Source organism: Rhinatrema bivittatum, chromosome 12, assembly GCF_901001135.1.
Source record: "Rhinatrema bivittatum chromosome 12, aRhiBiv1.1, whole genome shotgun sequence".
Lineage (NCBI taxonomy): Eukaryota > Metazoa > Chordata > Amphibia > Gymnophiona > Rhinatrematidae > Rhinatrema > Rhinatrema bivittatum.
The window spans coordinates 39,535,654-39,560,386 of NC_042626.1; the positions used below are offsets into that span (position 1 = coordinate 39,535,654).

The 24,733-nt window shown below is 43.0% G+C and overlaps 1 protein-coding gene across 6 annotated transcripts in view; it reads left to right on the forward strand.

Moving 5' to 3' along the window:
• Positions 1–24,733, forward strand: part of PRDM10 (PR/SET domain 10) — a 174,904-nt gene that overhangs the window by 5,079 nt on the left and 145,092 nt on the right. For all 6 annotated transcript variants that reach the window (XR_003852164.1, XR_003852165.1, XM_029572986.1 and 3 more), the window contains exons 2-3: positions 12,502–12,705; positions 14,384–14,574. Coding sequence is in view for 4 of the 6 variants with exons in the window: in XM_029572986.1 (XP_029428846.1) it covers positions 14,506–14,574 (69 nt within the window). In the remaining 2 variants the exon portion in view is untranslated. The remainder of the gene's footprint in view (positions 1–12,501; positions 12,706–14,383; positions 14,575–24,733) is intronic.

Here is a 24,733-nt window from a genome sequence, read left to right on the forward strand (position 1 = left end):
AATTTTCAAAGGGTTACGCATGTAACCCTGAAAACCTGCCCCTGCGCGCACCGAGCCTATTTTGCATAGGCTCGGCGGCGTGAGCAAGCACCGGGACACGCGTATGTCCCGGGGCTTTGGGGAAGGGGCGGGGTCATGGGCGTGGTGCCGATCTGGGGGCGGTCCCGAGTCCTCCGGCACAGTGGCCGTGCTGGAGGTTCGGCGCCGGCAGCTGGCCAGCACGCACAAGATACGCCTGCAAGAGGCAGGCGTAAAAAATAAAATAAGGTAGGGGGGATTTAGGTAGGGCTGGGGTGTGGGTTAGAAAGGGAAGATGGGGGGAGCGAAAGAAAAGTTCCCTCCAAGGCCGCTCCGATTTCAGAGCGGCCTTGGAAGGAACGGGGAAAGCCATCGGGGCTCCCCTAGGGCTCGGCGTGCACAAGTGTGCACCCCCTTGCGCGCGCCGACCCCAGATGCGCGCACAAATGTACCCCGCACGCGTAGGATTAAAAATCTGCCCCATTATGCATATATTTTAAGTACTTTGAATATTTTTGTGTCATCTGCAAATTTGATCATAGAAAAATAGACACATGACAGCAGAAAAAGACCATATGGCTTATTTACGTTGTCCATCTGGCTAATTTAGCTTTACAATTCCCATCATTTCCTCAGAACTCCTATATTTATCGTATGCTGTTTTTGTCTTCACCACCTCCACTAGGAGGTTGTTCATGCATCTACAACCCTGTTTGTAAAGAAATATTTTCTAAGATTACTCCTTAGTCTACTTTCTTTTACCCTCATCCAATCCTTTGTTCTGCAGCCTCCTTTCTATTGAAAGAGCTCATCTCTTGTTCATGATAACCTTTGAGATATTTCTATCATGTCTCTGTCATATCTTCCCTATCTTGCCTTTCTTCTATGGTATACATGTTTAGATCTTTGTCTATCCCCATATGCTTTAGAATGAATATCACTGCGCTAAGCTGCCCCTCCCCCACCAGAATGAGCAAGGTAGAGTGGGAAGCCGCAGGGGCATGTGACTGATCTGCCGACCACTAAACCGGCTGCGTTGCTGGAGGCAAACTCAGACCATCCGTTGGCCCTGGGAGCCAGGAATCAGTGCGTGGTTGCGCTAAGCCACCCCTCCCCCCACGGAGTGAGCGAGGGAAAGTGGGAAGCCGCAGGGACATGTAACTGACCCACCTATCGCCCACCATTAAATCAGCGGCTGCGTCACTGGAGGCAGCAGGTGGCACACAGACTTGGGCCATCCATTGGCCCTGGGAGCCAGGAATCAGTGTGGAGTGAGTGAGGGACAGTGGGAAGCAGGCCAGAACAGGGATGGCAGCCCTCTAGGCCCTCTGCTCTTGGCCTGAGGGCATTCTCTACATGATGCCACTCCCTACCGCCGCCGCCTCCTCCTCATCAGTTGTCTCACGGCAGTTGACACCCTGTTCCAGCAGTAGGCAAGTAGATGACATATTTTGTTTTGTGTGAAGCCTAAAAAGGGTTGGGTACAGATAGACTTTGAAGTGATGACACAAGTAAGGGGGCCCAAGACAAAGTCTTGGGTGGTGATGACTGTAAGTTCCCCTTAACACCACACAAGCTCTACATGTACACAATGTACTCTCTGGGCTGGACACCTGCAGCTGCACATTTCAGCTCCCTACAGATGAACAACACCTTGGCCATGAATTACTTTACAAGTAGGCCTCTGACAAAAGAGTGCTGTCATGAGAGCATTTGGTGCCATAGCCAGAGAGAAGGGCCATTGTATGGTCAGAAGTGATATATCTTCACTGTGGAAGAGGCTAATGGGTTGTTAGTGCTCCACCTTGACCGGCGCATACTCTGCAACCCACTGGGACCTCCCAGAGTGGATGTAGCTACTGCACCTATAGCCAAGCATTTCTGCACCTTTTGTACCAGACAGCATATGGAGCTGAACACTAGCTAGCTAGCTAATGTCCATCTCACATACAGGTCCATGTACCCAACAGTTAGCTAATAGTATGCTGTCTGAAGAAGGCAACAGGAGCCAATAGTGAAGCTCCATAATAAGGAGCTTCTTGTTTAACTCTTGCTGTTTCTTGGGAGCATACACTGAGCATTCAGTTGTATGGGCCAGCCCATATAACATTTGCCTCTTCTTATATGTTAAGGTTAATGTTATAACCCCCTGTTCCTTGTAAACCGATATGATATGATCTGTATCATGAATGTCGGTATAAAAAAGTACTAAATAAATAAAATAAATAAATAAACATAGTCTTGCCTGCTAGAAAAGTAGCTAGTTGGAATGTGTAAGGGCATTCTAGAATGCAAGGTCATGTGGAGGGCAAAGCTTGTACCTTGTGAACCCTTAAGACAAAACCACACAATAAAATAACCCAACCAGAAAGTGTATTTTTTAACCAGTGACCACTTTATTAGTGAACACATGTAGTCAATGGTTTCAAATAAAATCAACATCTTTGGTAATCATATTCTGCAAAGGCAAGATAACATTGTAAATGACCCGAAAGGCACATTCAGTGTAGACCTGTATATACATTGTTAGAAATGGTATCATTACATATACAGACTTAGCATCTTATCCTTTTGGCATAATCATGATTATAGCAAAAAACATAGAAAGTGAAAGTGGCACCTCCAATAGCTACAGTACGACTCTAATGTTAGAGCTGATATCAGTCTTACTATGTGGTGGCAAGAAAAAGGCCCCAGACAGTCCATGTTGAAAGAGTGCACTCAAAGGGAGGACATCCTAAGGTCCAAGACAGCAGAATTCAAATGAAGGCTCCAGACAGACCATGTTGAAAGAGAGCACTCAGAGGGTGGACAGTCTAAGGGCCAAGGCAATAGTTAAGTAGCAGGCAGCAGAACTAGGACTGGAGAGCACAGCATGGAGGCCAAGGACCAGGCAAAGACACAGCAGCATGGAGGCAGGAGCCCCAGGAGAAGACACATCAGCATGGAGGCAGCAGCAGCATGGAGGCAGCATGGAGGCAGCAGCAGCATGAGCTGAGTTGAGATGAGATAGACACCAGCATTGGGAGCAGGAGATAAGACATGATGAGAAGAGGCAGCAGCTGGACCTTGATGAGACCGCATCAAGGAGGCTGGAGTATGGACAGAACATTGAGGAAGGCTTTAGAGCTAGGCAGCAGGACCACAGTGGCAGACAGTAGCCTATCCTTTCTGCTAGCCGGCACAGGAACTCTGTAGTGAGGATGGGCCCAGCAGGCTTCTTCCATCTAGCCAGCACAGGAACTCTGTAGAGAAGCCTGGCCAGGCTTGTTGGTACAAGCCACCACCTCTGTTGCCTCATGGCCTCTTACCACAGCGTTGCTTGCCACATGAGGGGGGGGTGTCTTTTGGGGGCCTATTCCTGAGGTGTGTATCAGGCTTGGGGACTGCTGCAGGGTGTGGAGTCCTGTGATGCTGGGGAAGACACTGTGGAGGCTCGGGCATCCTTTAAAGGATTTACTTGAGGATGTTGCTAAATCCATGTAACCAATAATTTTGTTCTTAATTATAGGTTGCACATATTACTAGGCACAGATACATTTGCTACCCTCCAGTCTTTAGGTATAGAGGCAAATTTGAGTGATAGGTTACAGATTACCAGTAGTAGGTCTGCAGCTTCGTTTTTGAGTTCCTTTAGAACTCTTGGGTGAATGCCATCAGGTCCCGGTTGATTTGCTACTATTTATTTTGTCAATTTGCTCTAGCACTTTCTCCAGACTCTCACTGATTTGATTCAGTTTCTCTGAGTCATCACAGAGAAAAAAATGGTTCATGTATATATCCCTCTATCATCTCTATAAAGACTGAAGTAAAAAATTCATTCAGTTTTTCTGCTATGGCCTTATCTTCTCTGAGTACCTCTCTTTCTTCCTGGTCATCAAGGCCCCACTGACTTCCTTGCAGATTTTCAGCATTAATATCTTTAATATCTGATGTTGATGGTGTTGAAAAGTCTTGATGCTTGACAAAAGCTTGAAGTTTTTTGAAGCAACTTGCAGATGTCTTCCTGCCTGTCTGCAAAACAGTTGCATTTTTTTTTCAGGAAATTGTGAGCAATATGAAGTGTCATTACCATCTGAGCAGAAGGCTGCTCTTCAGCAAATTTCAAGAATGCTTTAAAGGATTGTAGCCCAGGGCACTTTAATTTCTTCTCTATAATCATCTTCAGACTCTTCTTCAGATGCAGTGGATCTCTCTGGATGCACACTTTTTTTTTTTTTAAATAATTTCATCATCAATGCGGATTATTGTAACATCAGTGGGGTAGATATTCAAAAACCATTTAGACGGATAACTGAAAAGTTATTCATCTAAATGGCTTAGCTGCGATATGGTTGGTGGCATTCCTGGGGTGGGTGGTAGGCCTTCTGGGGAGGAGAGGAGTTGGTTAACCTAACTGGCTAGCTCTGGCTGTGCTGTAGGCAGGTCTAAAGTTAGCTGGATATACCTATCTGGTTAATTGCCGCTGAATATCTTGCTTAAATTAGCCAGAGAGGTGTATCTGGCTAACTTAACTAGCTGCTCAGAAGCTGAATATCAGTCCCACTTTTTTTTTTTTTTATCAGTTATATCACTCTTCAAATTCAGTCTTTAATTTTAGTGAATGGGTTTTTGAGGTCATCATTTTGAAGGACATCAATAATCTGTGTTAGTGACATTTTTTTCACTCACACATTGAAACCGTTAGGTTTTTCTTTATCAAAGTTTCCCTCCACAAAAATCATTGCTGTCCAGTGTTTTCTCCAAGCCTTCCATAAAACTTTACTTCTGAAAGCAGATACCACATTGAAAATTGCATCCTTAATGGTGGATTGTGACTGCAATTGTTGGAGAGCATCTTCTTAATTGAGCAGCTTCCTGATAAAAAAAAATCCCTTCTTTAGATTGACACTATGTTTTCTCTAATTCCCTAATCAATTGGCTTCTTGATAAAAACCCCTTCTTTAGATGGACATTGTTTTCTCTAATTCCCTAATCAATTGGCTTCCTGATAAAATCCCTTCTTTAGATGGATAACATGTTTTCTGTAATTCCCTGATCTATTGGCTGTATGAGTGAGGTTATATTTGCAGGAAGGAAGATGATAAAAATATTTCCAGACATTAACTCTCATTCAGAAGAGTGAGCTTTACAGTTATCTAAAATCAGAATAACTTTTGTGTCTTCTGGCTTTTCTGAATTTCTTCAGATTCACATTCACTGTGAGTACAAAAACCTGATGAAACCAGTACAAAATAATTTCCTTGGAAATCCATACTTTGGGTGGGCCTTGTATTCAACTGGTAAATGAATGTCCTTCTTGAATGCTCTTATTTTCTTGACTTTTCCTATTACTTACAGCATGACTCTATATGTGCCTGCTGCTTTTGCACATGTAAGCACACTAACAGAGTACTTGTTATCCTTAAAACCATCTGAATCAATCTCCCCTGACCTAGCCAGGATAGAAGTTGGCAAGCAATGCCAAAAAAGGCCAGTTTCATAAGCAATATTTATTTATTGTAAAACATTTCTATACTGCGATCATAACATTTTGAAGCCTTCAAGGCTGTGTACGGTATTGAATACAAATATCCACACAAAGCGGTATACAAAATAACAAACACAGACAAATTCCAAACATTAAAAAGGAAATGACAATACGAAATCAACACCTTGAGCACAAGCAGCAAGCTGCACACGTCTAACAATAAACAGGAACATGCCATATGCCTGCACCTTGCAACCAATCTAAGAGAGTAGCCATGCTTCATCTTCTAGCAAAATCTCAAATAATTAAACTCGTATCTGATATCCATAGGAAGTTTGTTCCACAATATCAGAGCTGCCACAATAAAAAATATTCTTGTGCCTTGTCCTTCTGCTCCACCAGTCCAGAACATGGGAGTTTAGTCCCCTCATCCAGCAGTTGGAGTCAGAGGGTTTTTTTTTTTTACATCACCTGTATGCATGGAACTAGATATAGCCAGCGTTCTCTGCCTCCAGCTATTGGGTGGATGGTTGTGGATAAGCCTTGACCTGGGTTTTTTTAGTTGAAGAGAATTTTTATGGCTATTTCATGGTTGTGATATGGCGCTTAAATTTGACTCAAAAATAGTTTATCTTAAGGGCCAAGCTCCTGTGGATTGTTCTCTGCAGTGAAGTGAGCCAGGGCAGCAACACAATTCATTACCTATCTGAAGTGGGTTTGTTCTCTCTGGGAGAGTTCTAAAAGTGCAGTCTGAGCAGGCCTTTTTCCTTAAAAACTGGAGTAGAAAATAAGGCAGTTAATAGAAATGGGATCTGCCAGTGTAGCTTATTATATAGATTCAGAGGCCCATTACTTTGCAGAGCTTGAAAAGTCAACGTTAGAATTTTAAACTATACACTCTGTTTAACAGGAAGTCATTGCAAATTACACAGCAGTGGAAAAGCTAGGTTACTTTTTGGGCAACCACATTCTGGACCATCTGAAGCCTGTGCTTGAGCCTCAAAGGGAGACCGATACACAGGCTATTACAATAGTTCAGATGGGATACTACTAATGAGTGAATTACTATCTTGAATAATTTAAGATCTAACAGTGGGCGTACTGCTTGGGATACATATTCTTCTGAGTCCAAAGTTGGCTGCTACATAATTCCCAAGGACTTTACCACCTCTGTAGACATAACGATACAGGATCAGAGCTCACAGGAGCCATCATTACTTACAGATCACTATTTCCAACAAAAGGCACCTCTGTCTTTTGATTATTCAACAATAGCTTATTTGGTAGTAGCCAAGTTGAGATCACCTGTAAGTCAACATTAAGATTGCTTCAATGATAAGTGGGCAGATGATTTGTATATTGCATAGATATATCCCTGAAGCCTCGTTGCCCGAATCAATTTATCCAATGGCTGCATGAAAACATTGAACAAAACTGGGGATAATGTGGAGCCATGAGGCTTCACATAACATATTTATCAGAGATGGAGACCAAGCAAGTTAAAAGAGAGGATGTCAGCCAGTTCAAAACCTGACTCCCAATTCCAAGCATTTGACCCTTGTTGAAGAGGATTGTGGGATTAACTATTTATTTATTTATTTATTTATTTATTTATTTAGAAACTTTTCTATACCATCGCTAAGTTACATACCATCACAACGGTTTACAAATAGGCACATAGACTAAGGTAAGTAAATGTAGGATATCGTACATTCTAACAGGTGCCAATAAAGTTCGGTTACAATTTCATAAATAAAATCATTATTTGAGTAATGTTGGTCAAGTCCAGGTATATTATTGAGTTACTATCTCTTTGAGATATTACTTCTTAAATGTAGGATTGAGTAAATTCATTCTCATCTGCATTACTCTGTACTTTCAATCTCTCTCTACCCTCCACACTCTTTAGTGAAGGCTTTTTTAAAGAGCCATGTTTTTAAATTTTTCTTAAAAGTTTTGAGATTATTCTGTAATCTGAGTTCGGGGGGCATCGTGTTCCATAGTATGGGCCCAGCCAATGATAAAGCCCTTTCTCTCACTTGGGTTAATTTTGCTGACTTTACTGAAGGGATTGTTAGTAGTGCTTTGTTTGCTGAGCGAAGGTTTCTTTGTGGAACGTGTACTCGTAAGGCTGTGTTTAGCCAGTCTGCTTCTTTATCATATATTAGTTTGTGTATGGTACATAAGGCCTTGTATTTTATCCTGTATTCGATGGGCAACCAATGTAAGTCTGCTAGAGGTTCGGTTATATGGTCCCTCCTCTTTTTTCCCGTCAGTATTCTGGCTGCAGTATTTTGAAGTATCTGGAGTGGTCTTATCGATGTGTTTGGGAGTCTTAGTAAATCAAACAATGCTGTCATGTCTGGCAAAACAAAGCACGCTTGAAGCTGCTAGGCCTTAGACTGCTCAGTAAGCCCTATACCATGGGTCAGGCTTTTCTTATCCCTTTCTTCCAGCTATACCTGATTTAGCAAAGATTTTCACCCATTGTGTGTGTGTGTGTGTGTGAAAAACCTTTGATTATATTAAATCCTGTGTCTTTTCTGTCACCCGTGTTTTTGAGTGCAATAATCAACTAATGCACTTTTGGGTGAAAACTTTGCAGGTATTTTCTACCCTTGGGGCTTGCATCTATAGTCAAAGCAAAGCTATGTGCATAGTTTTGCTTTGATTATTGCCCAGGAAAAAGTAGTGGTAGAGTTATGAGCCTGTCTTCTCTGTAGGTACCTTTTCCAGCTAAAACAATGTAGATAGTTTTTAAATTCCAAAACTGCATACATCATCTTTCTCCAGCTTTTCCTGCTCGCGAGAACACTTCTAAACGATATGAGTAAAAGTACATGTATTCAAAACGCTGTTGTACCTGTGAAGATGGGTTTGAAAATTGCCCTCTTCTATGTGTGTGAGGCACCCCTGTGGGTTAGCCACTAGACGTCCTTAGTATCCCACAAACCAGCTAGAAGGAATATCCCAGTTCAGCTCCTCCTCCAGAGGCTGCCTTAGTGGGTGGACCTTTCTTTTTTAAATAGGGACTAAGACTGGAGAAGGTGGGTGGCATTTGAGTTGGGATTTTGTAGAGAGAGAGGAGCCCTGTCAGAGTGGTTTCTGTTTAGTGAGGCTTACATTCCTCACAGTATGTTTTTGGAAGATACTCCTTCCTGAGTACTCCCTGACAGGTTGGATACACCTCAAGTTAGAGAAAGAGACTTTGTTAGGATTTTTGACTACCTTGAGAGCTGTTTTGCTGGGTTGCAGCGTGGTACTCCTGGAGATGGCTATCCCTCGGATCCAGAGGCCAGGTCACTGACCATCTGCCCATACCCTTCTAAAACAGAGAAGAGCTGCAGTGACAGGTTCAGCCCAGAAGGTTTTGGACATTTTAGTACAGAAATTCTCTTTTTGTTGAGAGGAGGCATTTTTGTCACCCCCTCTTCTCTTTGGGCAGTGTGCCCTGATCTCTGTCAGCCTAAACCTTTCCTTCTGAGAGGTCCAAGAAAAGGAGCAAGTTGGGAGAAAGGATAAAGAAGAACAGAATTGAAGACCCTTCACAGGATCCTTCCCCCTTAGGATACGGGCACAGGTTAGGTAGAAGAAAACAACCTAGAAGTCAGGTAGGACTGTTTTATGCTTTAAGGGGATCCCATACAGGACAGGATTTCCCCAGAGACTGGGCCCTTCACCCACTCGGTGCAGGAGCGTTAGGAATCACCCAGGAACCCAAGTCATCACCACATACACAGAGAGAGAACAAATCCAGCTGTACTTTGTTATTTTTACAAGTTGGACATTGATTACAATTTGGAAACAATCAGTAAATGACTTTATATTGAACACGCAGCTCTGTGTCCTGCTCCATTTTTGTCCCAGACAAGCACCACACCACCACCAGTTCAAACAAACCTACACACAGATAGAGGAAACGACTCCCCATGGGGGGCACAAGTAATAGCTTCCCCCCATAGAAAGGCATCACCCCTGGGGTGCAATCAGCAGGAGGGGACAAATGGTATTGAAGACAGCCCCTAGAGATATAAATTATTTTTGTGTGCTCTGAAGGATAATGCCCGTTCAGAGGAAATGGTACATGTGCAGTGCCTCTCTTCAGTGTAACATGAAGAAATAGTTATATTATCAAAAAGGTTTACATTTCTAGATCATGATCATTGTAGAGTCATGTAAGTAGTAACTCCTCAGAGGTCAATATTCAGCAGGTCGGTGAACTGGATAGTTACCTGGGTAATTTTACTTGGAAGTATCCCACTAAATCTACATAAGTAAAGTCACCTGGGTGCCTCAGGACATCTGTTTCTCCAACCAGACTTAGCCAGGTAGCACTGAATATCAGAGCTGACTGGTTAAATTTTAGTCCCTGGAATGCCCTCATCACAGTCTCTCTTTATCAGGCAATATTTTGTCCAGATTAAAAGTTACCCAGATAAAATTTAGCTGGGGAGTGTGGGAAATGTTCAGTTCTCAGGTTTTTGTACCTTGAAAAGTTACCCAGACAAAGCCTTTGAATGTGGATCTCAATGTGGACATGTTTCTCAACTGGTTAATTCACCATGGATGAGAATTTTGTGTTCAATTTCATCCAAAGTAAATTGTGCCTGGAGGTTGAATATCAGAAAAAAAATCTGAATAGCAACTATTATAAATGGAAAGATTTGTCAAAAATATGAAAACTAATTGTCAGCCTGAAAAACGAGCTTTGGGGACTGCAAGAGGAGAAGCCACCATTGATGCCCCGATAAAATCGATTCACCCAAAAATAATCAGGCTTTCACGTGCCTTTTGGAGTCCTCACCTCTGAATATATTTACTCCAGCCAGAGGTAGAAGTAACTGATTGTATCTGAAAAATTGTTGTAAACCGCCTTGAGCTAAAATGAAACAGGCTAATGCAATACCGTGTGCTGCGGCCAGTGCATGGTGCAACACGTGATTGGACGCGCGTTTTGGACTTTCGTCCACAACCCCCGATACAAAATGGGGGTCAGCGTGTCCAAAACACGCGTCCAGTCGAATGTGTAGCTTAAAAGCGCTCATCACATGTTAATTCATGTTGATGAAGCCATTAGCTATTATCCCCAATGCAAAAAAAAAAGTGTGCCCGACGCACATTTTTACTCTCAAAAATTAATGCTTACCCCTGGAGCAGGCATTAATTCTTGAGCAGCCCCAAAACTTTACCAATAAAACAGAAAATACTGCTTTTCTGCAGTTCTTCCGACTTAATATTGTGGCGATATTAAGTCAGAGGAACCGAGAAAGAAGAACCGTTAAATAAATAAATGAACGAATAAAAAAAAAAAAAAAAAAGTGTGCTGGCGGTCAGTTAACGAGTCCGTTTTCCTCACCCACTGGACAGTCACCTCTCCTGGGTGCCCGATGCAGAGGGGGTGCTAGAGCACAAAACTTTCCCTAGCGCCTCCTTTCTACTCTGGCAGCTCATTTAAATATTAAATCAGGCGCCCGGGAGAGGTGGATCGATGTGCATTAAGAGAGCGGATGGGCTGATATTGCATCGGCCTGAAACTGCTGAAGGTGTGCAGTTTCCCTTCACTTTCTATGGAAAATATTATGGCCCTTCTACAACATTATTACACTTTGGGGGGAGGGAAGCAGATGTAGATGGATCTCACTCAGAGCCCTTTATGATTTTTCACGAGTTGGCATGGAGTGATTCTAGTAGGGCCTATTGCAGCTTTTCAAGGTCCCATGCCACACTCGACTGCCGTCCTGCCATTGCTGTGCTTGCCTAGCAGCTGGGCCCACAAAGTAGCTTCCCCCACTTTGGGAGAGAACTGATGCAGGGAGGAAGTGGGACCCACCCTCCTGACCTAGCTCCTCCTTTCTGCTGCCAGCCCATACTATAGGGCCATTTTTAGGTCTGTGTGATGCGACCTCAACGGGATACCTTCCTCTGGCCTGGTGTGGTCATGCCTTTTATACCTGCCTAAAAACGGGCCTGGAGTCTAATATTTATGGGGGTGGTGCCTTTGATATCTATGAAGATAAATTATGTGGAGAAGAGAATGACTGCTTTAAAAGAAGATGATAATCCCATGAGTGACCTGAGGGGCATAATCAGTGGGATAGGCTGTGGGTTTTATACTGCCCTTTTAAATCGAGCTCTGATTCTCTGCACTGACAGAGACATTGTATTGGTAACAGGAGGCTTCTCATCCAGGGTGAAGCTGAAGGAGTGTTTTCCATGCTTGTGAATAAGTTCATGGAAGCTTTATGGTTTTAGAATAAATCAATTTATTTTTCTTATGTTGTATTCATATCTTCATATTAGCTATGTACATGTTACAAATGTAAGTTTCAAAATGAGCTTTATAACCATTTTTAGTCTTTTTTTTTTTTTTCTTTTTTCTGAGTGTTTTTGACCCTAGATGGATGATGAGGTAATAGTTTTAAATTGGAAGTTACTGTAGGGGCATTTTTATGAAGGTTTGGTTCCATCATAACAAAATGGAAGAAAAGAATAGCCTTTGGTAACAAAGGAACCACAGCACTATTTTTCAGAACTTCATTCCAAATCCATCATATCCGTAAATGGCTGTGGAGCTTTTATTTCCTGCAGAAATTTCTTTTAGAAAATATATTATAGAGATCAGTGTAATGGTAGTGATTTATGTGTGGGTGACTCCGGAAACATGTATCTTTATTGTATTTGTCTCTTACTACTGCATATAGTGGAAAACCTTTCCCCTCCTCCGTTCCACCCACCCATATCTCCTGGGCCGCGGAATTGAGGATGATCTGTTGGAATGAAACTCTGAATACCGAAATAATCCAAATAGAATATACAGCAGGCACTATTATAATGGTGATTGATTTGATGCCTACCCTCATTATTATCTGAAGAAAGCACTTATGGGCTCTAGAAAGCTCCTAGATTTTTAGATTGTGGATGCTGATTTGTAAAGTGTACAGAATAATTGCATTAGGTTCTGTGGAATATATGAAATAAGAACAATTATACTTTTATTGTTGGTCCTTTTAAAGATATCACAACCTACTAAGACTCCACCTCGCTCTTCCTCGGCATAAATGAATCAAGTTGGCCTGTTTTGAAGATTTGGATCTTCAGTTACGCCAGTGCCTGGATGTGCAGAGGAGACGGACTCTTTCCCTCATGCAATCTCATTTCTGTTCTCTGGATCAGGAAAAGAGGACAAGACATGGGTTCTGTTTTTAGCTTCTTATTAGGTATGTGTTGCATAAGCAGTAGTAACCTGTACAATGTATATCAAATGTTTAACCCACATTAAGTATATTTAAGACATAAGTACAATGGCATTCTGAATTTGTATTCACTATTTACAGTAAATTGAGCATCAGACCTTAATCGTACTCCTTTATTCTTCATTCACTACTATTTTGATTAAAATAGTCTGCTCAAACTGAGAATCTACCATATAAATAAAATATTACAGAAAACTTGATCCCATTTTTCCAGTTGACATTAATAGTGTGATTGAACGTAAGTTTGACCTTGAATGTATTTTTTGATTTTTATCTCCTGAGAAGGCGGCTTAGGATGTATGGCTTTCATCTCTTTGTTTAACTTTTGCAAAGCTCATCTCAAATCCTTGCCCATTAATTCCAGTAGAAACATCTCAAAAGAGACACCTTTGACTGTGCTGGAATATGCATAACCTTTAACAAAATAATTGTATAATTAAAATCTAAATTTATTGGCAAGATAAAGAGGCACCATGGTATAATACCGTTTCTTTTCTACCCAATGCTACCATCACAAAATACTTATATAGTAATCCCTTATAGGCCACAAGGTATTTTCTGACCTTTTGTTAAGCTGGGCTGTCAACTATAGCAGCAAATGCTCTGTCCAGTGAGGACTGTTGTCATCCTGTACCTGAAATGTGTCAGATATTTTCAGCTTTTGATTTTATCTGCAATACAATGGATTCCACTGGCTTAACAGAGCATCTGTGCTGTGCATCTACTAGATTGCTTGTACAAGTGGTATAAAGCATTCTACCTGAATCAAGATGGTTAAAAGAACTATAATAATGACTCATATTGCATCAGTGTCAACTTCTATTGTTTCCAGATGAGTCTGGAAGAACCAGTATCATAAGTTAATTGAACCTTCGCAAAATCAAATGGGCTCTGTCTAATGTTTAATTTTTCATTCTGTGATTGAATGTGACATTTAAAGTCACATGACCAGCAAGATGCCTGATGCATGTCTCAACCCATTCAGTAGTGCTTAAAACATTATCAGATTGCCTGTGGCAGATGGAGTAGCTCTGTGAACAAGAGAGAATAAAATAACCAGCATGGAAGTAAATGTGTCCAAAATTTAAGTCTCATATTTATGAGTGCTCCTATTTTACCTGATTTTAAAATGATAAAAAATTGAATGCACTGCTGGTTATAGATTTGTAAGATAGGATTGTGTCTCTGTATTTGGAATGAAGGTTGGGGAGAGAATGGAAGAGACATTTTATCGTAAATAATGAATATTGAGGACCCCTACAAAAGTAGGAACAATATGGAGGACATGCCCTGTGACTCTGTGGGGGCAGATAGTGTGTCACCTACTGATGGGAAGCTGGAAGTAGTGCATTTTATGGGCTTCTAGGAGGCAGAGCCGAATTTATAAGAGTACCTAACTGGCAGGCACCATTCTGCTGAATTTAGTATAGTGGCATAATCCCTTTACATGCCAAAGGATTCTTCAACAAAGAAAAAAACATGTTAAAATGAGCATTATGTTAAACCAACTGTTTCCACAGCTATATGAAATAGTAAATATGAAATAATATTCTAATACATTGTAGCTTTTCCATCTTGAGTTATTAGAATTATCCCTTAATTGTGTAGTGTTTTCTATTTTATTCTGCCTCTCTCTTTATAGTCATGCTACTACAGAATTCCATGTCATGTGGGAGTAGAAATACAGCAGCCAGATGAATCATTTTTATCCAGCATTACTCTTGTAATCAGCTACTGCCTGGGGCCCACCACACTGGGGGCAGAATGGACTCAAAAACGGAAGGTCCACAGGTGTGGGCCACAACTACTGACCATGAACAGAACGCTGCACAGGTGACTATTCTACTTTCTGTCTCCTGAGGAAGATAATTTTTTGTGGGTTTCTTTTTTTTTTTAAAGGCTGGTGAAAGGTAATGAACTGTCCGTTATGGCTATATTCCTAGTTGCAAAGAAATGATAGGAAAGCCAAAGATCAACTCTAGCCATTGCCATTGGGCAAGAATGGAACTGGTCAGACTAGATAGATCTTATGGTCCTTATTCACCATCATATTCTTTGTTTTTATCCACAAGGCAGGTGCAGCTTGGGCAATACATTGCATGTTTCCCTACTGCTTCATTAATATGCTTCACTTTTCCTCCTGAAGGAATGCTTCTAGGTGTAATGGAGTAGTTCAGTGTCCACGATGTGGACGCTTGTCAACCTGAAGTTTAACTGAGACCATCAACGTGTTCCCCATATACCATCAGTTCATGAGAGCAGCTTGTGCTTAAGAACTCATGAGGAAGCTTATTAAGGTTTGAAAGGAAGTTCCTGTCTTTGAATGCACCAAGGATCTTGTTCATGAAAAACCTGGAGCCTTGGTGGTTCATATCCCTAAAACTCTGTGGAACTGCCATGACTGATCCATAATGTTCATATTGATGTCCATGGTATAACCATGTTTAGTCAAATCTGAAAATCCACAAATAAGTGAAGAATACAAGACAGCAACAATTAATTTTTGTTCTGTGCTTGAATTCATTACTTTCTATCCTTTCATCAGCCAGAAGGCTGGTATCATGATCTAGCATACCTAAGAAAGACAAACAATGGTGTTGAATTCAAGATTTCCATTGTATTGTAGTTCAAACTGTAATTTAAGTTCCAATATCTAAACAGTAAAAATCTTTCAGCTGTACCTGTGCAGGTAAGAAACTCAGGCATGCCTAATTAAACTCCTAGAAAACTTGCAATTGGTCCAGCTGCTGTATAGTGGGAATCTTAATGTGTTCCTTTCTGTTGAGAAATACTGATCAGTGTTTCTTCATAACCTGCTTGTACATGTGTAATGCCCCTTACCTCTGAGCACCTGCCAGTGTAGTGCCTTGCATTATGCTGCATCCAGATATCCTGGCTAGGACTTCCTGGGCCCTGTTTTAGGGTCTGCAGCTGGGACTTTCTGGGGTGCCTGCTGATGACCTCACACCCTGACTAATATATAAGGAAGCTCTGAGGAACCAGCTTGCCTCAGCAACAGGTCTTCCTGCGCTAGTTGGTTGTATGTTGCTTCTGTTCCTGCCCTGCTGTGTCCTTGCCTTGTTCAGCCTCATCTTGCCATGCTCCTGCTCTGCTCCTTTTCTGTTCAACCTTTTCCCTGTCCTGCCTTGTCTTTCCTCTGTTATCCTTTCTTGGTCTTTTGCTGCTGACCTGGACTGACTTCTGCCCTTGCTGTGCCTTATCTCCACCTGCCCTGACCATTACCTGGACTCTGTATCAGTCTATACACTGCCAGCTCAGATTGTTGTCTAGTCTTTCTCTTTTTGCCTTGTGGTGTACCTGCTGCCGCATGCTAAGGCCTGGCCCATGCTCACAGGCATCAAGCTTTGTCAATCTAGCAGTTGCCCAAGGGTTCACAACCCCTGGAGCATGAGAATTTGTTGAGGACATGAGCTCAGCTCATATGCCTATGCCCTCAGTTCCTGCAGGGTCTGGCCTACAGGGTACAGCAGCAATAAGGCCAAGTTGAGCATTTCACAGAGCTTCAACAGGACCTTGCCAAGTGCCTGAACAACTTGTGAGCTGCCAGTTCTTCAGCCCCGCCTTCCTCTATGGTGCTGCTAACACCAGAACCCTCCCCAGCTCCTCTAGGACCTGCTTTTGTCTCTCATCTCTGCCGTTATGATGGGGATCCCAAGGCCTGTTGGGGTTTTGTTAGCCAATGCCTCATACAGTTTGAGCTGCAAGCTACCAGCTTCTCTACAGACTGGGTCAAAGTGACCTTTATTATTTTACTCCCATCTGGCTAGATATTGGCATGGGCATCTTCCCTGTGGGAGAGGAATGACCCTATTTTTGCCATACTCATGGAGTTCTAAGTCCAATTTAGAAGGGTTTTCAATGAGCCAGGCTGATCCTTCTGCTACTGACCTGCTTTGTTGCGCTAGGGATCCAAGATGGTGGGGCAGAACGAGGTCCAGTTCTACACATTGGCTTCGGAGCTCTGATGAAACAAGGAAAGCTAGACTACTGTTTTCTGGCAAGATCTCTCAGACCAACTAAAAAAATGAACTGGTAGGCTACGAGGTGCCTTCCAAATTGTACGAGCTGATCTCCTCCTTTATCAAAGTAGATACTCGTTTCCAGGAGAGAAATTGAGAGTAAGAACTCCTACGACAATCCATACTCCTGGAACTGAGGTTCAGTACAGCACCCAACTAGGTGCTCATTCCACCCACTATGGAAGAAGAACCCATGCAGTTGAGCCAATCTAGAATATTTGAAGAAGAAAAATGGTGTAAGGCCCTAAATCTCTGCCTCTACTATGCCAGTTCAAGGCACTATGTTTTGAGCTGCCCAAAAAAGGTGGGAAACTCCAGAGCCTAGGGAGAGGCACCCTAGGCTTCACCTATCCCTCTCCTTCCTCTTAGATAGTTCTACCTGAACAACTGGAGGTGGGCACCGAAGGATTTTTCACTGATGTATTCATTGACTTTGAATCCACTCGAAACTTTTTTGAAGAGGCTGTGGTCCAACAATATTGCATTCCGGTAACTCTTCTCAAGCATCCGATCATCATCTCCTCCATGCACGCTGGGAAATATTCAGGCTATCACTGTGACCCTGTCGCTCAGTGTGGGACTCCTAACATCAGGAACCGATTTCCTTTTACATACTCTAAAAATTTGTGAATCCTGTCATCGGGACTGCCATAGTGCCAGCAGCATACCCCCAATATTGATTGGCTCTCTGGGGACATCAAACTCTGGTGCCCCTTTGCTTCCACTACCTGCAGCATGTGCTTCCACCTGTGGTATCACCTTCTCTGAGCTTCCAACTGTACCCAGTCTCCCTCAGTCCTATGTTACATTTCCAGATGTGTACAATAAGAAACAGGCTGAGATTTTATCATCACACCACTCATACGACTGCCCAATCGACCTGCTCTCTGGAAAGATGCCACCATGAGGAAGGGAGTAAGGATGGGTCACTATGGCCCTACATCGAGGCCCAAATGCCATTAAAATAAATATCCTGCCTTTCATCAGAGAACATCTTGATCGTCTCCAAAATGCTACTATCTTTACCAACTTGAGGCTTAGAGGAGCATATAATCTGAAAATGGCACTCAACACCAGATATGGCCATTATGAGCACCTTGTTATGCCTTTCAGCCTATACAATGCCCCAGTGGTATTTCAGAATTTCATTAATGACATTTTCAGAGATCTTCTCTGAAAATGTGTACATTGTGTACCTTGATGATATCCTAATCTACTCTACATTCCTTCTTAAGCAACGTGAACAAGTAAAAACTATGCTATAATGCCTGTTGCAACATTGGATCTATGCAAAACTCGGGAAGTGCTCATTCAAACAGTCTGAACTCCCTTTCCTCAGATGCATTATCTCCATTTAAGGTCTCAAGATAAACTCATCTAAACTCTCAGCAATTCAGGACTGGCTGCAGCCAGTGGGCCTCAAAACTCTGCAGTGTTTTCTCTAATTACTTACGCAGTTCATTCAAGGCTACTCTTCTATCATGGCACCGCTTACTGTGGTGACCAAGAAGAGCTTCCTTCTTGGTCACCACAACCAGAACTGGCCTACCAAAGAGTTCAGGCCTTCCTTCAGCTTCCTTTCTGCCCCCATATTACAACACTTGGACATCTCTTGGCTGTTCTTCCTGGAGGTTGATGCCTCATCCATAGGTGTTGGGGCAGTGCAAGATGGCAAACTCTTGCCATGTTCATTCTTCTCAAAGAAATTTTCTCCTGCCGAAAGAATTTATACCATAGGAGATCAGGAACTTCTAGCCATTAAACTGGCACTCAAGGAGGGGCCCCACATCCCTTCACCATAGTCACAGATCACAACAATTTATTATTCCTTCAGGAGGCCAGGAGACTTATCCCGCCTCAGGCTAGATGGTCACTGTTCTTCAACTGCTTTGACTTTCACCTAGTATACTGACCTGCTGAGAAGAATACTAGGGCTGATGCTCTCTCCAGATTATTTGACACCACAGACATTTTCTCTGATCCCCAAGCTTTCAGAGCCATCACTGCCACCACACTTTGAGTGCCCCAGCATAAGATGATAGTCTACAGATGTCTTTGGGAACAAGCCAGGTAGGCATCAAAATACCCTTCAAACTGATCTTGCACCACTACTAGTGGCCCCAGCTAGCCCAAGATGTTAAATGGTATGTGGAATTTTGGGAGAATAAGACCTTGCACCTGCGCCAATGGGGTTTCCTCCAACTGCTGCCCATACCTGACAAACCATGGACCAACATCCCCATTGGCTTCATAATTGACTTTCTGCCCTCATTGGGTCAATGTGAACCATTTCTTTAAAATGGCCCATTGTATATCTCTGGAGACCTTGCCTACATCACTTTCCCTCACCCAACACCTTTTCAGGAGCATCTTCTGACTCTATGGTCTGCCTGAGTACATCGTGAGTGATAGAGAAGTGCAGTTCATATCTAAATTGTGGCAGAATCTCTACAAAATAAACTAGGAGTGATGCTGAATTTTTATCTGCATACCACCCGCAAACAAACTGATAGATAGAAAGGGTCAATCAAATCCTCAAATAGTTCCTCAGGGCTTATATCTCAATCGAACAAGAGAATTAGACCCAGCTACTGCCATGGTCCAAATTTAGCTATAGTAACCACAGCAGAGAATCCTCTGGATCATTGCCCTTCTATATTGTCTATGGAAGATATCCTAAGATTCCATTAGCTATGCAACTGTTCACACAGGCTCCAGCAATATAACAAGCATCTCTAAACATGTCTGAAACCTGGAAGAGGACCTAAGAATTATTGTTGAAAGTGATGGAGATGTACAAATGGAGCGCAGACAAGAAACGCCATCTGCCCCCCCCCCCCCCCACCACCACCCCCAGTTCTTGCCTCTCAAAAAAAGTGTGGCTAAACACCAAGAATTTCCACTTAAAACTATCCTTGGCCAAGTTTGCACCTTGACTTACTGGGCCTTATCCTATCCTATAGTGGGAAAAGTAATGGAGTCACTGTTGAAAGAGAGAATAGTGAAATATCTACAGTCCGGAGAATTGATGGACCAGAGGCAGCATGGATTCACCAGGGGAAGATCCTGTCAGACAAATCTGATTGACTTTTTCGACTGGGTAACCAAGGAATTGGATCAAGGAAGAGCGCTAGATGTCATCTACTTGGATTTCAGCAAAGCTTTTGATACGGTTCCGCACAGGAGACTGGTGAATAAAACAAAAAGCTTGGGAGTGAGTGCCGAAGTGGTGACCTGGATTGCAAACTGGTTGACGGACAGAAGACAATGCGTGATGGTAAATGGAACTTTCTCTGAAGAGAGAGCGGTTTTAAGTGGTGTACCGCAAGGATCGGTGTTGGGACCGGTCCTGTTCAATATCTTTGTGAGCGACATTGCGGACGGGATAGAAGGTAAGGTTTGTCTTTTTGCGGACGACACTAAGATCTGCAACAGAGTGGACACGCCGGAAGGAGTGGAGAGAATGAGACAGGATTTAAGGAAGCTGGAAGAGTGGTCGAAGATATGGCAGCTGAAATTCAATGCCAAGAAGTGCAAAGTCATGCATTTGGGGAGTGGAAATCCGAATGAACTGTATTCGATGGGGGGGGAAAGGCTGATGTGCACGGAGCAGGAGAGAGACCTTGGGGTGATAGTGTCTAATGATATGAAGTCGGCGAAACAATGCGACAAGGCGATTGCAAAAGCCAGAAGAATGCTGGGATGCATAGAGAGAGGAATATCGAGTAAGAAAAGGGAAGTGATAATCCCCTTGTACAGGTCCTTGGTGAGGCCTCACCTGGAGTACTGTGTTCAGTTCTGGAGACCGTATCTACAAAGAGACAAGGACAAGTTGGAGGCGGTACAGAGAAGGGCGACCAGGAAGGTGGAGGGTCTTCATCGGTTGACATACGAGGAGAGATTGAAGAATCTAAATATGTACACCCTGGAGGAAAGGAGGAGCAGGGGTGATATGATTCAAACTTTCAGATACTTGAAAAACTTTAACGATCCAAAGACAATGACAAACCTTTTCCAACAGAAAAAAATCAGCAGAACCAGAGGTCACGAGCTGAGGCTCCAAGGAGGAAGACTAAGAACCAATGTCAGGAAGAATTTCTTCACGGAGAGAGTGGTGGATGCCTGGAATGCCCTTCCGGAGGAAGTGGTGAAGTCCAAAACTGTGAAGCACTTCAAAGGGGCATGGGATAAATATTGTGGATCCATCAGGTCCAGAGGACGCATATAAAGAGCAGGTAGTAAAATACTGCACGGAGCGGCAGTAGCCACAGAGGCATTCACGGAGCGGGATGCTAGTAGCCAGTGGTAGGTGTCCACCTTCATGGAGCGGAAGGATGTAGGGCTGTCATCTCCCAATTAAATAAAAAACAAAAACAAAAAACAAAACAGGGATGGGATCCATCAGGTCTAGAGGACACATATAAAGAGCAGGTAGTAAAATACTGCACGGAGCGGCAGTAGCCACAGAGGCATTCACGGAGCGGGATGCCAGTGGCCAGTGGTAGGTGTCCATATAAAGAGCAGGTAGTAAAATACTGCACAGAGCGGCAGTAGCCACAGAGGCATTCACGGAGCGGGATGCCAGTGGCCAGTGGTAGGTGTCCACCTTCACGGAGCGGAAGGATGGAGGGCTGTCATCTCCCAATTAAATAAATAATAAAAAAACCCAGGGATGGGATCCATCAGTTCTAGAGGACGCATATAAAGAGCAGGTAGTAAAACACTGCATGGAGCGGCAGTAGCCACAGAGGCATTAACGGAGCGGGATGCCAGTGGCCGGTGGTAGGTGTCCACCTTCACAGAGTAGAAGGATGAAGGGCATCCATCTCCCAATTAAAAAAAGAAAAGAAAAAAAGAAAAAAAAACAGGGATGGGTTCATGGGCTTATAGGTATTACCAATTATTAGGCTTTTCAATATTTGATGATAGTTAATGTGACTTTCAAGGCATTCTTCACTTTCGGTGCATGTCCGGCATGACTCCTTGCTTCAATGACAGGGGAAAAGAAAAACTGATACTTCACACATTTCCAGCATTGCCCTCTGCTTCATGGCAGAGAGCTATGCTGCCGCTTACCCAACTAATCAAACTTAATATTTCACTTGGAAGCAGCTCCAGCACTGCTCTCTACATTAATGGTGGGGGTGAAAAGGGAATTAGAACATAAGGTTACTAAGAGCCAAGAGAAACAGTTAAGTATGAGAACAAATGTGTGAAGCTTGCTGGGCAGACTGGATGGACCGGTTGGTCTTCTTCTGCCGTCATTTCTATGTTTCTATGTTTCTATGAAAGCTTGGACAAGTCACGTATCAATTGAAGCTGCCCCTCTTCCTATGAATACACAACTCTCTTTTAAAGCCCTTGATCCTCGGTTGAAAGACATGAAATACTCCAACACCCACTATGGTGACCCATGACCCAGATATTGAGTATGAGGTTCAAGATGTCCTGGATGCCAAGCTCTTGTGGGGAAAACTCCATTACCTCTGTCACAGATACCTAGGCTTGGCGATCAGGGCTGTCCCCGGAGGGAAAGATGCTTACTTGGAGAGGCAGGGTAGAAACACGGTGGCAAGGTCAAGAGCTGGAGAGTCACCAGGAGATCCAGAGATAAGCAGGACACTGGACACTGAAGCTTTATGTGTAGGAGTGCTATATATAAATACAAGTGCAGGGATCTTCAAATAAAAGTGCAGGAATCTTGTAACACAAATACATTAACCAGAACAAGGCTTGAATACTTAGGCAAGGCTTGTAAATCAGGAAACAAACCCATAGCACTTCCATGGGGCAAATGCCAAGATGGCTGAACCAGTATTGTGTGTCCTTTAAGAATGCCTTTATATACTGCTGTGACAGGCACACCCAGTGTTTGTCCAGTTGGATGATTGCGGGGGTGTGACTGACTGTCCCAGGAAACAGGACAAATACATTAGAACTCCTGAGAGAGTCAGCAGCCTCCGCAGCTCTGCAGCAGGTTCACAGCCCAGAAATTCTAGTCACATGTTTGCTTGTTTGTTTGTTTATTTATTTATTTATTTATTTAAAGATTCTTGTATACCGTCGTTCATAATATACATCACAATAGTTTACATGTTACAAAAGAGTTTGGGCTCGTTCAATCTGTCATGGGTGTCTGGGCTTGGCACTACTACAAAGTGCTTACTTATAGAGACCGGGTGACAATCTCATACAATGGAAAGGATACGGACCAGAGGAAAGATCCTGGGAGCTGGCCTGCATCGTTAGGGCTTCCGAGCTAACCCAGAAATTTAATTGCCTCTTCCTCGTAAACCCAGCAAGATAGGCCTGGGGGAGAGCTTAAGAGGGGAGGTACTGTAATGCCCCTTACCTCTGAGCATCCCTAGTACAGTGCCATGCACTGTGCTGTATCCAAACATCCTGACTGGGACTGCCTGTATCCTGGGCCCTTTTTATAGGTCCTGCAGCCTGGACTTCCTGGGGTGCCGGCTGATCACAACCTGACTAATATATAAGGAAGCTCTGAGCAGCCAGCCAGTACCTCAGCAAAAGGTTCTCCTGTGCTAGACATTGGTACTTCATTGCTTCTGTTCCTTCCTTGCTGTGTCCCTGCCCTGTCCAGCTTTGTCTCAATGTGCTCCTGCTCTGCCCAGCCTTGTTGCCCCACCTAACCTAAATGATTGACCTCAAAACTGGAGTTCCACAAGGTTCAGCCTTATCCGCTACCCTCTTCAACATTTACCTCCTACCCATCTGCCAACTACTAAAAGATCATGGAATCTCACATTTCCTCTACGCTGATGACATTCAGCTTCTAATTCCCATTCAAAACTCAATTGAAAACGCATACAAAAAAACATCAGATCTACTTATCTCAATCAAGCACTTACTAAACTTCCTGAAACTCATAATCAACTTCGACAAAACTGAAATCATACTCATGGATAAAAAACCCAATCCAACTCCGCCACCACAGACAATCCTAGATAAACAAATGACAACTATAATCCCTACCACCCATACCAGGAACCTTGGAGTTACCATCGATGCTGAACTCTCTTTCAAACCCCACATTGTAAATAAAACGAAAGAAGGATACCACAAGCTACTAACCCTAAGACACATAAAGCCATTTCTCAACCCTTCTGACTTCAGAACCGTCCTCCAACTGCTTATTTTATCCACCTTCGATTACTGCAACTCATTACTTATTGGAATCCCTTCATCATCCCTCAAACCACTCCAAATACTGCAGAACTCAGCTGCCAGAATCTTTACCGGAAAAAAAAGAAACGAACACATTACACCCATTTTAACCTCTCTTCACTGGCTTCCTATTTCTGCACGAATTACCTACAAATCTATGACCATCATTCATAAAATCTTAAATGATGATCTTCATGGACTAAAAGGCTTAAACATGACCCCCCAAAACCCACAAAGAAACCTACGCTCCAACAACACAGGATTCCTAAACATCCCCACCTTAAGAGACGCTCATCTTTCAACTACGCGAGAGAGCATTTTCCATTGCTTCCCCCAAAACTTGGAACACCCTACCCATAGAACTGAGGACCCAGCACATCCAAAAAACATTTAAAAAAGACCTAAAAACATTTTTATTCCGCAAACTCTATTCTAACTATCTGACACCTGATCATTCCAGCACTCAACAGAACTCGCAAGCATAATCCTCCTCCTTCATGCTCTCCTGATGTACCCTCCTTTTCTACCCCTCCTTGCTCACTCCCTTGATCCGTTAAGTTCTTTGAAAATGTTCTCCGCAATATTCTGTTATTCAACGACTAAGAAAATATGTTGATTGTTCACAAAACCCTTCTGTTCCCAACTACTATGTTAACTCCATTTGATTGTAAGATAATTGCATATGTTGGATGATAATTGCAGATTTGTAAACCGTTATGATGGCTCTACCGAATAACGGTATATAAAACCCTACAAATAAATAA